The sequence below is a fragment of the Gadus macrocephalus genome, chromosome 13 (genome assembly GCF_031168955.1).
Source record: "Gadus macrocephalus chromosome 13, ASM3116895v1".
In the NCBI taxonomy this organism is placed as follows: Eukaryota; Metazoa; Chordata; class Actinopteri; order Gadiformes; family Gadidae; genus Gadus; species Gadus macrocephalus.
In genome coordinates, this window is record NC_082394.1 from 6,961,522 (window position 1) to 6,979,637 (window position 18,116).

At 42.9% G+C, this 18,116-nt stretch overlaps 1 protein-coding gene across 1 annotated transcript in view; it reads left to right on the top strand.

Annotated features, from left to right (window-relative positions):
• Positions 1–6,653: 6,653 nt before the first annotated feature.
• Positions 6,654–18,116, top strand: part of LOC132470372 (calcium-dependent secretion activator 1-like) — a 73,615-nt gene continuing 62,152 nt past the window's right edge. Inside the window, 1 exon segment of the mRNA XM_060068931.1 lies at positions 6,654–7,320. Within this exon segment, the coding sequence (XP_059924914.1) occupies positions 6,979–7,320 (342 nt within the window). The 5' untranslated portion in view covers positions 6,654–6,978.

Consider the following 18,116-nt stretch of genomic DNA (forward strand, 5'->3'; position numbering starts at 1 on the left):
TTGCAAGGACACAAATGTGTTTGACACATTGTGGCTATTTGTTGAAGTAGATTAGGGAGAGGTGTATCCTGCTGTTCCTACATTCTCATTAGTGCATGCGAAGAGGAGTCCACTGCAAAATATCAGAACAATATAATAAAGAAAAACATAGTGTAACATAACAGAGTTTATATATTTTCAAATAAAGTGAATGAGCTACACTCAGCATAACACAATAGCCAGCCATATTAAAATACATACGCTTTTACTTTTTACAACATGGTAGTAAAATGAAAGTGTAATTCAAAGCCTATTCACCATGTTACCCAGCTTTGATAATATATTGATGAGCAGACATATCTGTCAATCCTTTTACTTATTGATATGGTACTATTGCGCAATACTAGGCTATATTGGTTCTTATTTGTTAAATTATTCATTTATCGTGATTTATTGTCTTTGTATACCATGCAGTATGAAGCGTAATCCTCAGGAATAGACCACCACTGACCTCTGCTGGTTAGGAGCCTGTACTGCATATCAAAAGTGTGCTGTATATATTTGAAAAGGATGGGATTAAATGTAACATCTTTAATATAATCACCTTAACCTAGGAAAAGTGTGTAGAAAAAAGGCAAGGTTTGGGTTCTCATTCTATAAGTTCAAAGTAGCTGGAAACCCAAAACCAAAACCATAAAACTAATAAAAAACAAACTATCTGTGCTAACTAAGCATTTATTAATTACATGTAGAGATGGATTTCATCAATTCTGATAGTTTGATAGCATTTAGCATTTGTGTGTGTGTGTGTGTGTGTGTGTGTGTGTGTGTGTGTGTGTGTGTGTGTGTGTGTGTGTGTGTGTGTGTGTGTGTGTGTGTGTGTGTGTGTGTGTGCGCGCTCTTCTAAAGTGTGATCTGTCTGCCTTCATACCGTATAGCCTGGTACTGCTGCAATGGTAGGCCTACTTGATACATTCCCAGCATTTAAATGTAGCTGATAAATGCTTAGTAAGGCATAGGCCTACATTAACTCTGGCTGAGCTCATACAAATCTCTTAACAATTCTTTCAAACTATCGGAACTATTCATGAATAGCGGCATTATTTAGTGAATGAAATCATTGTTTACATATTGTAGATCGTTTGTAAATCATTAACTTGTGCTTCATCAATTATTTAACGCATGATCTTATTCTTATTTTTGAACAGATTATGAATTGCATACTAACACCTATTCACAAATTAAGGACCAAATCCTCTATACATGATTAATAATTATTCGCTGTGAGTGCACTACGTAGGCCTACTACTACTTTGTTAATGCTTCAAAGTTGCAATTATCCTAAGGTCATGTATAAGTCACCCATCCCTACTTTGAATACGGGCTTGAGAGGCGAGTGGGAGGCCAATGTGATTAAATCACCATGGGGTGGCTGCCAATTATTGTTCATCACAAATGTCGTGCATAAGTAGTGAAGTCATGTCATTAGTGGCTGATTTAAGAGCTGCTCACGCCGCGCCGGTCAGACATCCATTCGCACTTAAGCGTTGGAGTGTTCACGCAGGTCTGTGACCGCCGGTACCCCGAGCTGACGTTGCTCAACACACTGTTTGATTTGTCCGCGCTGGATTGTCAGTGCTCATTAAAGACACGTGCCGTCCGCTGATGAGGGGAGGAGCTCAGGGAAATCCCACACCTTTCATCCATGGCGCAATCCATAGAGTAGGGAAAACGTTGCTGCCTTTCCCAACACCTTTTGATTGGCATGGTGCCTGCCCTGGGCTTGAGAAAGCTTATCTTTGTTGTTGGTTTTTAGTTAGCGCCACATAGCATCGCCTGAACTTCCCAGGTTTTGGGTAATCAGTGGGAATTAGAGATATTATAAATCCAAAAGGACTTATTGTGGAGAGATAGTCAGAGATCTAACATGCATTAATCCACAGTTGGTAAGTGGGTCAGAAGGGGTTTTGGTGAGGGGCTGATGAGGAATGTAAAACAGGTCTTAGCTGTGAGTTTCTCATCCAACGAGTTGTTTTGAGTACTACATAGTTATCTTCAAAGGTGTCATGCTGAAGACGATGAGACCCCATAAGTACTCATCATTCTACAAGGACGTATGAATAGAGAGCAGGCCAGTATAAGGTATGTGCACGTATGCAGATTGTGTTCTCTGAATTGTTTAATGTTCCTGCGTCAGGCCTTAATGGCTTCTGTCAGAAACCTCCTTGGAATTCATCAGAACATACTAATACTGCAGGACAGCCCAGCAGTGGCTCGCCAGCCCAACGGTTCTGCGTTCAATCCTCTCCATCCCCCAGCCTACCTGTGAACAGCCCTTAACACGATACCTGTCACTTCTTTCAACCATACCTGTGTTCATGGCATGCCCCCCTGGGTGAAAGCGCCTCCGAAATGAATAAATCGTCCTGCCGAGGGAGCTGAGCCTTTATCCACTAGAGTTCTACGCTCTGGCATCGGTCCACCTACTAAACCGGAGCTTGTTATTCTGTGTTCCAGAACCACAGGAACCCTCCTCGTATTTATTGGATCCACACCCCAACTGAATGGTAATTCTAAGGAAAAGAACATAGGCCTGTGTATTCTCACAGGTCTTCTGTTATGTGTTTAGGCTACTATAAGAACATTTTGTTTTCTTTTACACAGTTAGGGCATTGCCAGTTTACTAAGCACCCTTCAAAAATCTATTTCTTCACGCTGACAGAAATCCAATTTTAAATACATTAAGTATGCATTTTAAATGATTAGTATGAATAATATGATTGTCTTTTAATCAAAACATTACAGGCCAATCATTTCATGCTAATCTCAATTAAAAGTACAATATGGTAAACGTGCAAACAACAATTGAAAAACATAAAACATGGAATGGAATGGCTGGAAATCACTTCATTTGGTTGCCTTAGATTGAAACCGAAAGTTGCCTTTATGTAGTTATTCTGGGCCATGGGCAATCATAAACTTTTTTTTTCACAGTTATTTCTCTTCGTTCCCAGAAGTTGTTCGCCGCAGGAGAGTCCTGGCAAGGTATACTACACACATGTCTCTGAGTGGATCCTCTCTTTTAGAAGAAGATGCACTTGGTTGCCTGAGGATTGTGCCCAATTAAAAAAAAGAGAAAGAGAGAGTGAGAGAGAGAAAAGAAAAAGAGAGACAAGGAGAGCGAGTGAGAGGGAGAGCATGAGATATTTCAGTCAGTCTTTGCATTATTGATGAATTCATTTTTGGCCACATCTCCTTACTCTACCTTAAAATGTCTGAGAGTCTGAGAGAATGAGCAGAAAGCAGGTTTGTTGATGTCCTTCAAACATCGCTATGCAAAGAAGGAAGTGAAGTGTCGATAGAGAAAAACATTTTGTTTTATTTTTACTCAAAGGACTTCAGCCGCGGGCGTAATGGCTGAGTGTTTAAACTAATGGTCGTTGAAAAGCTGAATGTGTTTTTTGGGGGTTTGCTGCATGAACAATTCATTATTCCATTATCTTGTTAATTAAAACTATTTGATTCTATTTTTAACATGTGCGCTCACACACACACACACACACACACACACACACACACACACACACACACACACACACACACACACACACACACACACACACACACACACACACACACACACACACACACACAGAGTGACAGATCATCCTTGGGCTCTGGCCTTGGATTTTAAATCACTAGATTAGATCAGAGTCATGATAATTTTTTGTATTTCCATTTCTTTTTTTAGATTCTATTACTTTTTGTATTATCCTTTTTTTTCATCCTGTCTTGAACTAATGACTCAAATTCCGCAAGCAAATCAAGTTATTTTTTCAATATCCTTGGTGAAAAACATCATCACATAACTTCCCCTGACATCAGATGTTTACCCAGTCCATTTGTCTAGGGTTAGGTTGAGTGTTATTGTGCCTTGTTGTGTATATATCATCTGTTTGTTATGTTGTACCAATGCGAATAACATTAGGTAATATCAACATGAACAGAAAGCAAATGGCCTGAAAGGATGTGCAGTATCTGTCCTCATTGATCAAATGGACATCCATACTAAGGGAAACACACAATTATTTCAGAGGGTAATTGACGTGTGGTTCAATTTGAATAATGCCTATTTATGATGGTTAATGGAAAAAGCATGGAAGTACAGACACACTGTACAGTTTGTATTCATCCATGTACATGACTCTCTCCAGGAACATCCATTGTAGGATTTATCCAAATTAGCCTTTATGGGCCACAATAGAACACAAATCACCCAAGATCACAAGGATGCTGTACACAAATATACGCTGCATTGAATATATGTTTGTTTTATCACCTGCTGATGAGTGTTGGCTCTGTAGCTATGCTATAGTAGCCACGCTGCTAACCCTAACCCTATTACATCACTCTCAGTTTAAAGCACTCCCAGCATTTTAATATTTCAAAGAGCTCCCAGCTAACTCCAGAGAAGCTGTGTACATGCATTAGCTTTATTTAGACACACCCTTCTCCTAACCCTCCATTTGAAAATGGCCCACAGACTAAAAAAAAGCACATGGTGTAGGCCTCTGACAGCTTGCTGCTTTGTGAAAACCATGGACAGGATGAAACATCTATGTTGTTATTGTAATTCAATAACTTCTCAATTGATAAAAGTCATCTACAGATACTGAACTGACACCAAAATCATTCAGTCAACGGCATCCATCAAGCTAAATGTCGCCCGCTGGAAAGGTCATATGATCACTGAACAGTGATTAAAAGGTAAATAGGGAAACATTGAAAAAAAAATATATACATATATTCCAACCTCCATCAAAAAAAAATATCTACCTCAATATTCTAAATAAAATAACACACAAATATATAAATAAATCCCAAATGCTGTGTAAATCAAGTTGAATTATGTCCACAGAAGTCCGTGGAGTCTTCAGTCTGAGGCAGCGAGAGAACATCAGTCAATTATTAATGCGGAAGAGGCTGGAGGAGTTGGCTGAAGAGGTTAGTGCGAGACGGCTCCCTGGGGAGCAGCACGGAGGAGGAGGAGGAGGAAGAGGAGGAGGAGGAGAAGGAGGAGGAGGAGGAGGAGGAGGAGGAGGAGGAGGAGGAGGAAGAGGAGGAGGTGCTTGTCGGGGCAGACCTACTAAATTGGCCTATATCGCAGCTAGGAGGTGTGTGTGTGTGTGTACGTACGGTACGTGTGTGTGTGTGTGTGGGGAGGGGGGGGTGGGGGGGGCTCTCCACCAGCTTGAGGTGGGGGGGGGGACTCTAGCTGGAGGGTGGCATTACAATGGGTGTTTGCTGGAAACGTGTGGGGGGGGGGGGGGGGGGGGGGGGGAGAATGCACGGTCAAAACAGGAAGAGTGTGTCCAGTAAAGCAGAGGTGCAGGTGGAGGAGGTATCCATGGAAGGAAGGTGTTGAAGGGTGTGTGTTTGTGGGTAGGTGGGTCGTAGGGTCACCTAGGGAGGCGCTGTCACATGCGATCACAGGGCTTGAGTTGAAGGAAAGCCACTGTGGTTTGCTTACCCAAGGCCCAGCCTCCGCCCACGTGCTGACCTCACAGTTTCTCATCGCTCACATTCAGGAATTCACAGAAATTCATGATTTCGGTGAATGGATACTTTAAAAAAATAATGGTGCCTGCCCTTTTATGTGCTGCGGACATAAATAGACAAATATCTTGTGTTTCTGACTTCCGCACTCTATGGCCATTAAAGTGTGAGACCGCTCAACTTTTCTTTTTCAATTAATATACGACCAGATACTAATATGATAAATGCTTTGGAATGAATACTAATCTTACACAGCACATTATTTTAATGACAAGAGGAGATGACCAAGGTATACCGGTAAAATGCACAGAACATAAGCCTGATCTTGTATGGATCTCTCACCCTGGTAGTCTACTCCGTTGGTCACTGTTTGATTGATTGGGTAATTTCTTTTAATTTATTGTCACTATTGAGAACCACTGGGTAGGCTACGCATATGTTAGGGCTACACATTTAAAATAACATGGTACACTCAACTTCCTTTCCCAAAAAAATCACTCTGTCACACATCCTTGCTTCCACAGCAATGCAAATCCTGAAGCCTACTGAAACCTACAACAGCATGTCAGTGCAACCCCGCCCAAGGGCAGGGGAGGGCTGGAGGTGGGGGGTGGGTAGCTCAAGAGGCTGTATGTACACTCTAAATAAACAGCAGACGTTTTAGATAAATCCTCAACAAATACAATTCTCTTCTCATTGACAAATCCATTGAGTTGTTCGGCAGCCATCTTAGATGTAGCAATGCATCAGCATCGACTGTAGCGGCAACAATTCTCTGATGGACCGTTTTGTTGTGTGTTCAGCTTCAGGACCACAGCCAGCTCCCGTAGGCTACTAGCCAGTCCTAGCCAAGCAGGAAGAGGCCATCGCTTGCTCAACAACAATAATAATAATACAAAAAAAAAAAAAAAACTCCCTCTATCTCTCCCTCACCCTCCTTCTCCCCCACTCTATCTCCTACTACCCCCTTCCCCCTTTCGCTCGCTCTCTCTCTCTCTCTCTCTCTCTCTCTCTCTCTCTCTCTCTCTCTCTCTCTCTCTCTCTCTCTCTCTCTCTCTCTCTCTCTCTCTCTCTTCTATTCAACCTCGCCTCCTCTTTCCCCCACCTCCCCTCTTGCATCTGCTGCGGTGACTGGCGAGTAAAAGATCCCAAATACGTAAGCATCGACGAGTCCTCGGCGCAGGCGGAGAAGGCTCTGCGTGCAGTACGCTATCCCAGCCAGCTACAAGCACTACATCCGTGCAGCTGACTGCATCTCTGCTGCGAGCACTCAGATCAGCTCTTTCACAAATTTATTCCGACTCCACAATCATAGTTTATATCGATGCTGTTTGGACACTGAGACCTTGTCAGATCACAGCCTTTGATTTTTTGTTTTGTTTTGATTGACCGATTAGTAGATTAAAGAAAAGCTGTAAAGAGCATCGTCTGTGAGGCAACAAAATGTTGGATCCATCGTCCAGCGAGGAGGAATCCGATGGGATAGTGGAAGAGGAGAGCAGCAAAGAGGTTACGGCACCTCAGGCCGGCGGATCCCGCATTTCCCCCAGCCGGACCAGCGAGAGCTCCGGCGGGCTGGCACCCAGCAGCAGTCGCACTAGCGCCCGCCCGACCAGCCCGAGCCCCTCGGCCGCCAGCGAGCAGGAGAAGGAGGAGGTGGAGAAGCTGCAGCGGGAGGAAGAGGAGCGTAAGAAGAAGCTCCAACTCTATGTGTTTGTGATGCGATGCGTCGCGTATCCCTTCAACGCCAAGCAGCCCACCGACATGGCGAGGCGGCAGCAGAAGGTAAGATGTAGTATCTTCATAACGCCACGCTGACACACCGTCCCCCTTTCGCACGGCAGACGCTGTCATTGATGACCTACATAAGCCTCAGCCACCGTGTCGCTTTTAAGGCCAGTAGGCCTATACTAGCGCACATGCAGCACATTCACAAATTAAAAAATAGTGATTGTCTTTCGAAATTAACACCAACCATAAAAAACCCGATTTAATCAATCGCTCCATAACCCGAGCACAAGGAGGCAATTTTCGAAGCCCCCCCCCCCCCCCCCCCGTGGTGAGAGCAGAGATAGTAGGGCCTACTGCATTGACTGTTAGCGTAATGACACAAACACAAGATGAACCAATTACAGAGCCGAGCCTCAGAACCCATTGATAAGGCGTCCAGCTGGAGACGGCCAGCCATTTGGAGCAAGGTGCCGTCGCCCTTGATGATTCCTATAGTCCTCCGCTTCATTCAAGAGGCAGCAGCAGCGGCAGCAGCCCTGCTCTCTCCTCTGAGGGGATAAGCCACCATCTAGCCCCTCTATGTGTTCTTCCAAGGTGACTTCTTATGATGCACATTGACTGTAGGAAGGAGGTGTGTGTGTGTGTGTGGGGGGGCTTTTAAGCAAACTCAACGAGAGACTATAGGCCCACCTTTCGACAGTGACCAGGAAAATGACTGCACCATGGGAAAACAAATCTGTTGGTAGTTTACTTTAATTGGGTTGAATGGTCCAGTTGCATGTGTTTAAAATGATGCTGGGAAGGAAAGAAGCAGTTTGAAGTGACTCAAAGGCACAAGGCCCCGATTCGTCCGGATAGCCCCTGTGGTGGTCAATAGCATTTTGGGACATGTTGCCCTTGTTTGTGTGTGTGTGTGTGTGTGTGTGTGTGTGTGTGTGTGTGTGTGTGTGTGTGTGTGTGTGTGTGTGTGTGTGTGTGTGTGTGTGTGTGTGTGTGTGTGTGTGCGTGTGCGTGCGTGTGTGTGCATGCGTGTGTGTGGTTCCAGGCGGACACACACACCACAAACACGTCGGTCTGCAGTATCAAACAGCAGACCGATCCATGCTGTTGCCTAATGCACTGACAGTCGATGACAGGATTGTTTGGCGTGTTTACTTCCTAACACCCAGGAGAGCAATGGAGACATGCTTGTTCCAAGGTCGAAATGATAGTACGGGTTGGGTTTGCATGAATAAAATATACCTAATTATTGTGTGGTAAATGGTGACATCTGACTATGCAAAACCGGATTCAAAATACTTGAATGTGATTGGTTAGATGCTTTAGCTCAGAGTTACTTTGAACTGTGTTTACATCAGTGGCAGGGTGATGGGAGTCCCATGCTCATCCATTGCAATAGGGTCATTGTATACGAAAAACAATGTATTCCTGGACAATAAAGATGATCAAAGTTATTACCTCTTTTCTACTTGATTTGTTTGAATACATTTTTTTGACACAGTGGTAAAATAATGTTTCCATATGTTGGATGGAGAGAGTAAAGACATTTTGTATTATTTGCTGACTCATGCAGTTGTAGCCACACAGACATAATCGCTTGTCGTGTTTGCTTACATTCTTATAGGTTGATGTCTAAATACTGATTTCTTTAACGTAAAACACACCTGAAGCCACTTGATTTTAGAGGATCTCTGATGTTAACTCCATTAACGTTAAGAGGCTTTTCTGCCATTCATGTCATAAGTCTTATTCATATCGCTTGTTCAAGTGTTATTCATATAATTTCTTTACAAGTGACATCTGACTGTAAATAAATACTTTTAGTTAATTACAAACCCCATACAAATGCCTCCATAACCAGGCCTACATCAACAGCTTTACAAATACCTATATGTTCATTAATGTGTCCATGCCATTACTAAATATCTCTTCTTGTTAAAGTCTGACCATTATGGATTTTGCCTCTATGATTTATGGGTTCATTCTGCACTGACAAATAACTGGCAGGGCTGTTAAATTATAGTAGGTATTTTTATTGATTCCTTGTATAGATGTTATCGAGAAAGAACTTTTTAATTATGGTCAACGTGAACATATGGGCGACTGCAATGACCTGTGGCATTGGTGTTAACTACCCATTATTTAACTACGTAAATGAATAACACTTGAATTACTAAACATAACATATTGGCATGAATTCTGAATCGTAGATCCTGAATCATGGTGGACATACAATTATTCCTGCAACATTCTCTGTGTGTGTTCTTCAGTATGTTAAGTATACAGCAGGCTCCATTATAAGCATTACGCGCCAGTAGAGATAGAGGTGAACGGCCGTAGGTGTTGGTGTTGCACCACCAAGAGCAGTGCTATGATGAGTTGGGTTTGCTTGTGAGGATGGTGGAACCTGGCTAGGGTTGGGTTGCAATTGCGAATAAGGCTATGGGTGTGTTCGAAACCGCGTACTTGCTTACTACTCCTACTAACTATGACGTCAAATTGAGTAAGCGAGAACTTAGTAAGCGAGTAGTATCCGAATGTCTTCTACTTCCGGAAAGATTTTGAGTAAGCATCGCTAGCTTACTAGACGTACTAAACTGCCCCAGAATGCACTGCGTCTATTCAAAAGAACAGTGGAAGCAATGGCGCTAAACGGGGAGCCGCAGCAGCAGTGCTTTTAATAATTGTTTAACAATTGTTTTAACATATCACCGCAAATCCTTAGGTTGAAGGTGTACTGTGACGTTAAATGTGACGTTTATATATTTATTTATAATGTTTATTAACGGCGCCCGGTCGGTAGGTTATTGACACGTCATTTGATTCACGTCATCTGAGGTAGTTAAGTAAGGACGGTCTTCTGAACGTCGATTACTCAAATGGATTACTCAATCATTATTTAAGGATTCGAGAAGTAAGCCAAATATTTAGTAGGTAGTAAGCAGTAAGCAAGTAGGCGGTTTCGAACACACCCTATCTTTATAAGAAAACACAGGTCTGTACACTTGCTCGCTGGAGGTCAATGCGTAACACAATATCCATAGAACACGAGTGCATGCGCTCACTTTTCCTCTTAGTGGCAAGGAAACTGATTTGAGTTTCAATTCCCAGCCTGACACTGCTCAAAAACCACATCCTGGTTTCTGTTTTTTTAAAATGCTTGCTGGGTTGTACTGGTGATAGGATGAGCACAAAGGGAAATATGCCAAGATATATACGCAGCAATATATTGTAAAGTTAAGACAGAAAACGGTTCAAAGGTTCATTCTCTACATTCAAGCATTAGAATACGTGGACCATATCAGACAAGAACATGTATGCCATGCTTATATTATCTTCAAAATCAAATCAGAGCGTTACAGACCATTGTTGGGTCCGGTAGGGGATTATTTATTAAAATAGAGATTATGAAAGTATGATTTTAGGTCAAAGAAGATTTTCATGTAAAAGACAGGGCCGGTACTCGCCGAACAAGGTAACCCACTGGGGATGGATCTGATGGCCCACTGATGAAAGTACTTGGGGTCGGTGGTGACACTGTTTGTATCTTTGGGTCAAATGTCAGTTTATTGCACAAGGTGTCTTCAAAGAGAATGAGACGGAAATCCTCATGAATGCACCTTAAAGTTATAGCCTCATAATTTGTCACACAAGGTTTGAAATCTTTAGTTTCAGCCATTTTGTTTTCTCCAAGGTCAAGAGAGCAACGACATGTTTTCAAGTTGTACATTTGTATCTCAATGTTATCGCTCATTTGGCAAGGTCACATAAAATATCATTTAGAGAACGGTTTTGGGTTTATGTTCTTATCATTGATTGATCCTTTTTCTGAGTTGTCTTGGATCTTGCTACTCTTAAAAACAAATAGTTTGCTCTATGATTAAATATTCGTTGTTGGAGAAACGTAATCAAGGCAGCTACCAAGACATGGCAATATAGTCATCCTCATTTGTACGATGTAAGCTACACGGAAACATCGTTATAGGAGATTAAACCATTAGGAAAATCAAACAGTATTATCGAAAACGCCATCATGTTTTCAAGTCTACAGAAAAAGAGGCCGAGAGCCAAGGTTAGAGATTTAGAGAGGATAGGCTTTTTTGGCAGAGCTTCACATATTCACATTAAACTAAACAGCAGAGGAAGAGTCGGGTGAGCTGAAAATGAAGGCCGAGGAACTGTTCACAATGAACCAACTGAAATAAATCCATGCCTGGTATATAGGTCATAATGAAATAATAGGTTGAGGATTTGACTGCAAATGTAAGTACTGAAATCTACTGTATATTGAAACAGGTTGACTTTTAAAATGTAAAAATACCAATGAAATAGCTTGATATATAATATGCTATTTGGTGGATGTGTTTATCCATCTGTCTTACAGCGTGTCCATTTCATTGCATGGGTGTCGAGTCCCCCCCCCCCCCCCACCCTCATGGTTGTAATTCCTTTCTTTAGCATCCAAGCCATAGTTATAGATAAACATTGCTTAAAAATATCTAGAAATAATGATAAACAATGATGCATCATTTATGATGCCCAACATATATGATGCGCAACCTATAGAAGACTAAAAGAGAGCATTCTTTGATGTGACATGAAGCACAACAAAATAAGAGTGGGAAGACATTGCCGGAAGAGGATCATATTGTTTTAATTTGACTGTTGATTAATGTGATCTATTTCATATTGAACGGGTATTTACACGTGGTCAGAAGTGAACAGTGCGGCTGCTGGCTCCAGCGATACCCTTGCATCGCACATCCCTGTCCCCCCCTGTCCCCTTCTGTCTCCTCCTCCAGTCCTCTCCTGTCCTCTCCTGTCCTCTCCTGTCCCCTCCTCTCCAGTCCTCTCCTGTCCTCTCCTCTCCTCTCCTGTCCTCTCCTCTCCTCTCCTCTCCTCTCCTCTCCTCTCCTCTCCTCTCCTCTCCTCTCCTGTCCTCTCCTCTCCTCTCCTGTCCTCTCCTGTCCTCTCCTCTCCTCTCCTGTCCTCTACTGTCCTCTCCCCTCCTCTCCTGTCCTCTCCTCTCCTCTCCTCTCCTGTCCCCTCCCCTCCTCTCCTCTCCCCTCCTCTCCTGTCCTCTACTCCCTGGCCAGCAGCCAGCACTGCTTTTCCTAGATTATATTTTGAAGATGAACGGAGACGATGATAATTGCTGAAATCGTCGAGATCTCGAGGAACAATCTCACAGGGAAAACGAGTAGGATAGACCAAACGAAGGGGAAGTACTTGAATCAAGGCATGAACGCTTTGTGAGGCAGTGTGGCATGATGTCCTTGTCCAGAGTGAGATCCATCGCAGTGGAAACACGGTGCAGAATGGAAGGCGCTGAAACGTGGTTCCACCGGCTACCTGTCTGGCCACTTTAGTTTATTGTCTAAATCTGTTGGACCGTGTTATATGTGTGAGTGATTGATGGTCACTTTGGAATAGACAGATGGCCTCCCTCCTGTCTGGGGTCATACTTCCCATCTCTCCAACCGTAGCCATCAAATAAATTCTAATTAATCGTCATACCTATAAGGCATTCTTTTGCATTAGGTTTGTGTGTGTTTAATATATAATATACATATAACATATCACATATAATTTCACATATAATATAATAACACATATCATACATATCATACATATAAAAAAATAATACAATTAAAAACATAAGATTCACACTAGCAATACAAGCAATTAAAACAACAGAAATGATGAGTGTTAATCATTTTTTAATTGATTCAAACTTGTACTGTTTGCTGCAGTGGTCATTGGTCAATCTCGAGTATTTTCATGCAAAAGGCTAACTTACCCTACCATCTATGTACACCGGTGGCTTGTTTTGTAACAACACCCTCCTGATATGCAATTACAGGGAGACCTGGCAGATATTACTGTCATAAACCTTTATAAATATGCCTTCAGCACTTTTAATTAAAAGTAACTGTGCAGAAGATGAACTCTCAGAACAAAGGTCCAGTTGCTCTAATGGTAAAAGAAACATAGACACACTCTTCTTCAGGGATTAATTAAGAAACAGAGGAAGGGGAGTGTGTGGAGGAATATCTGTCACATATGCATAAAATATACACACATAATGTGCAGTCAATTTTCCAGCTCTTACAAACTGCCACAACCAGCCCCATGCAATTGCATCATATTAAAATATGTAATGTAAGATAAAGTGAATACAAATTCATTGTAATGAGCTGCCTCTCAACTAGTTTGGGTTTTAGCATCCGTTATTAGCATTTCAAATATTAGTATCTTACGAGCTACTGTGCCTCATCTTCAGCTCAAACATGTCAATCACAGAATACAGACATGGAGGAGAAAGATCTTTTAGAAGATAAGGTAAAAATATTATGGGAATTGGATTCTACTTCAATGGGAATTGGGAACAGATATACAATAGTTAGCAAATAAGTAAAACCACAGTGAAAGAATCCTACTCAAGTATGCAATAAACATATCAATAATAAGTTGTAAAATCAGTAGTTAGTCAAACAAAGATGTATAAATGAAAGGTAACAAAGACAGCAGACCAAGAGAAGAGCAACTTAAGTCGCAATTAATCAAATCTCAAGGGTCTCAAAGGGCTTCACAGGCCCAATTTACACATGCTTGTACGTATAGGGTTTGTTGCTCAGAGTGTCTACCAATTAAATATAATGCCTTCGTAAATCATTTTCTCTGCTCGCCCAACTATAGGTCTTCCAAATAGGCAATCTCATTGAATTTTTGAAACTATCCACCATGGACAATTTCCTATCCAGAAACCAACCAATCAAGAGCAGCAGAGAGAGATGTTTGGTCAGCTGGAAGAACGGGGTGTGTGTGTGTGTGTGTGTGTGTGTGTGTGTGTGTGTGTGTGTGTGTGTGTGTGTGTGTGTGTGTGTGTGTGTGTGTGTGTGTGTGTGTGTGTGTGTGTGTGTGTGTGTGTGTGTTTTTGTGTGTGTGTGTGTGTGTGTGTGTGTGTGTGTGTGTGTGTGTGTGTGTGTGTGTGTGTGTGTGTGTGTGTGTGTGTGTGTGGGGGGGGGGGTGGATAGAGTTAATGAAAGTAATGCATCAGACAGCGGTTGCCAAAGCACAGTCAGCTGGTTATCCTCTATCTGTCAGCGTTCAAGTTCATCATTTGGCACGCATAATTGCAATGACTTCTACACATCCCGCCCTAGCCATGAAGGACACCAGAGCACACCCCACCATAGCCACAAACAGCCCGCCCACCGTCCCACTGTAGCCGCGGACACCATTCCCCAGCCAGGAACACATAGCCATAGCAACCATCAACCCCCCCTAGCCAGGACCACCCCTCTGTGTCCAGGACCACCCCACCATAACCAGGAACAGGTGAACCAGTGGCTAGGAACAGGTGAACCAGTGGCTAGGAACAGGTGAACCAGTGGCTAGGAACAGGTGAACCAGTGGCTAGGAACAGGTGAACCAGTGGCTAGGAACAGGTGAACCAGTTGACAATAGAGAGCCTCGGGCAGAAACGGAGGTTCTAAAGGTAACCACAGGCTTAACAGTGGTCATGTGACGCCAACTCTGCCTGTCGGTGGCTGGTCGGTTTGTTGTGTTGTCAAAGCACACCTGGCTACTTTTTAAAAGCATGTTTTGGTGTCGAACAAATGCATATGTGTGTCCAGCTGATTTGAGCGTGTGCACAACTCGCGCTCTTTGTGTGACATGGCTTGATGAAAGGCCATTGTGTGGGCATTATGGGATATTTACCCAGGGTATCTGTCAGCACTCTGAAGTGCCTCGGGGTGTTTATTCAGATGGTGGCAAGGCGTGTGTCATCAGCAAAGTGGATAACCCTTATACTACATTAATTGCTTTGGAGAAGCATTCATCATGTGTTCAGTTACAACTAATAGATGTGTTGAGAGGTGAAATAGCCCATTTGAAGCACAGCTAAATATGTGAAGGCTATAATTAATCCTTGAAATTCTTTTATTTTTTGATAATATATTAAATATTTATTTTGCCATTATTTATATTCTCACTTAGATGTACTGAAACTGTAGTACTGTTTGTCCTCAGCCATCAACAGATAACTAAATATATAGGTGGTTATTTTATAGGCAGTGTTAATCTGGTGTCTGTAGGTGTAAGGGCTTTATTGAGTTAGAGTTACGTTGAGAAGATAGTTCAGTTTTTATTTTCTTCTGTTTACCTTTTATATTACCAATAGTATTTTCTGTCTAGCCAACAGCCGCTAGACCTTTTAGTGCTGTAGACTTTCATTGTCCAAAAGAACACTTCAACGGGTCGCAAAAAAGATCTCTCCTGTCGCTACACCCATTCATACGATTCATTTGAGCTTCATGATGCTTTCATCTCTTAAAAATAAATTGAGTTAAGTGACAATGGGGCAGATTTGTGCGTAAGGAAGATACTCTGTCACTTAACAGGACACAAGCTAGGTGGATCTCGCACACAAACAGGACTGCTTTGTGACTTGTTTGAATGTGTTTCTAGTTTACATTCTGTGTGGTGTGTGCATGCAGACATATTGAAAGTCACCGGCAGTATTCCTCTAACTAAGGAGACAATGCAGTTGAAAAAATATTATTGTAGCTTTTAGTCAATTGCAATAAAAAAAGAACATTGCTGACCTTGTCCTTTCACGTAATAACTCTTACAAGTACTACAGAGCAGCTGTAGCTTTGTTAAGTACAAATACAGGATATCGACTCAAAAACGTATCACAAACAAATATGTGTAATGTTTCACTATAACACTAAGATGCATGGTCCTTAGGCCACCTTTGTAACAGTTATCTTCTATGCTGATTTGTTGCTAATTTAATCTAGATTCTTTGTGATTCTCATATGCTTTCTGCATTCTTTGAACTTGATATAGTTAGTATCGCCTTAAAATTCTCCAGGCTATTTTTAATACGTGATTACCTCCATCAGCACCTCTCGTTCTCTCTCTCTATCTCCCTCTCCCTCTGCCTCACACGCACGCACGCACGCACGCACACTCGCTCGATCGCACACACACACACACACACACACACACACACACACACAGACACACACACACACACAAACACACACACACACACACGTCATCTCCCACGCACACCTTTTTTTTGCCGCCATAGACAGACTTTAGTAAGCACATCCATTTTGATGTGGGTTTTCAAGGTGAAGTAACTCCTTAATACGGCCTGAGTGTGAGTCCTATCACTAGGGCCTCTGCTAGTGTTAGCTTCTCCACATAAGTGTTACTGCATTCAATTAGATGATTACGCCATTCGTCACAGCATTGCCTCTACACTAAACGCGAAGAAATGCTAGCAGCATGTACTGTATATACACACACACACACACACACGCATTGCCCGCACTCGTAATTGCATAAACATTTGTATCATACTGTATAGGCCTACTAACTCTCACATAGTGAAAATAAACACCATGGACGGAACCAGTGATCCCAGTTAAACATGTGACCTGCGGGCTCCTCCCCCCTCCCTCGGAGAGAGGCTGAGGGTCATCCCTAAAGCTGCTCATACTTCATTAGTCAACTCATTGATGCATCTTTTCAAAACAAAACGATTCCTTGGTACCTATTCCGGCCAGGCCTGAGCTTTATACTTTAAACTATGAGCCGGAAGAGAGATGTTGGGGTGTGTATTGCAGCTCTGCTGGACAGGGCACTTCACCGGTTCTCCGCAGGCTCCAGCGTTGACACGGCTGGTGATTCACGCCAGCCGCCACTTTCGTGCGTTCCACTGATTCACTGTGCGGGCCGCAATCTTGATAAGAGCCAGTGAGAGGGAATCAATAGGAGTAAAGCTCAGGAGTTGGCTTGGACTTCTGCTAGTGCTAAGGAAAATGAAAGCTGTTCCTAATCCATCCAAGTATTCTTTTATCAATTAGGGGCGATCCATCTCTGGCGTTGCAGGAGGGACATGGAAGGAAGAAAAGAAATACAACGTGGGGAACCGGTCCAACTGAGCAGTTTTGTGATGGCGTTTCAGTTGTCTGCTTTGAGTTTCAATTTAAGGCTTAAATAAGGCTTAATTAACCTGATATCACCACACACACACACACACACACACACACACACACACACACACACACACACACACACACACACACACACACACACACACACACACACACACACACACACACACACACATAGAAACGCACAAATGACAGACAAACGCAGTGTATCAGACTTGTCAATAGACTAAGCCGTAATTTTTCCTCTGCAGTCAGGGTTTCTTTCTTTTACGCATCGCTTTCCTCATTTGTTATTAGGCCTTGCAAGAGGTGCAGGCAACCGTGGACTCGTCGTCCACGGTCTTAAACGGGGGAACTATCCTCCGTGAAGAGAGGAGTCAATCCACCCGACAGTAACCAACCAGCCAGGAGCAACAAACGCGTCCGACTGCGCCGTTCCACAAAGCACCTTTACGATACGATACAATACGATAGTACTTTATTATCAGAGCAAGTCTGAAATTTGTCTTGCATCCCAGCAGCTCAGTTTACAAACATCACAGGCAAGACAAGACATCAGGACACGACATCAAAAACCGGACATCAAGACAGACACCTTTCCTTCCGTGCAGACGTTTTCTTTAGCATGGGAACGTCACAGGAACGTCACTCGTACCCCCTCCCCCACTCGTCCCCCGTGGATCAGGAGGAGGAGTGTGCATAACCCAACCGGCCTGTCTCTGTAGTGTGAGGAGGAGAGAGGAGCCCTCGCTGCGTGTCTTTGCTCAGCGATGATCTCTATGATCCTCGCTCGCGCTGCCGGGGCCCTGGAGAGACGCATGGGAGGTTCCTGTCATTTACTTATTCAAGGATTTGCTCCCCCTTCATGTCGAG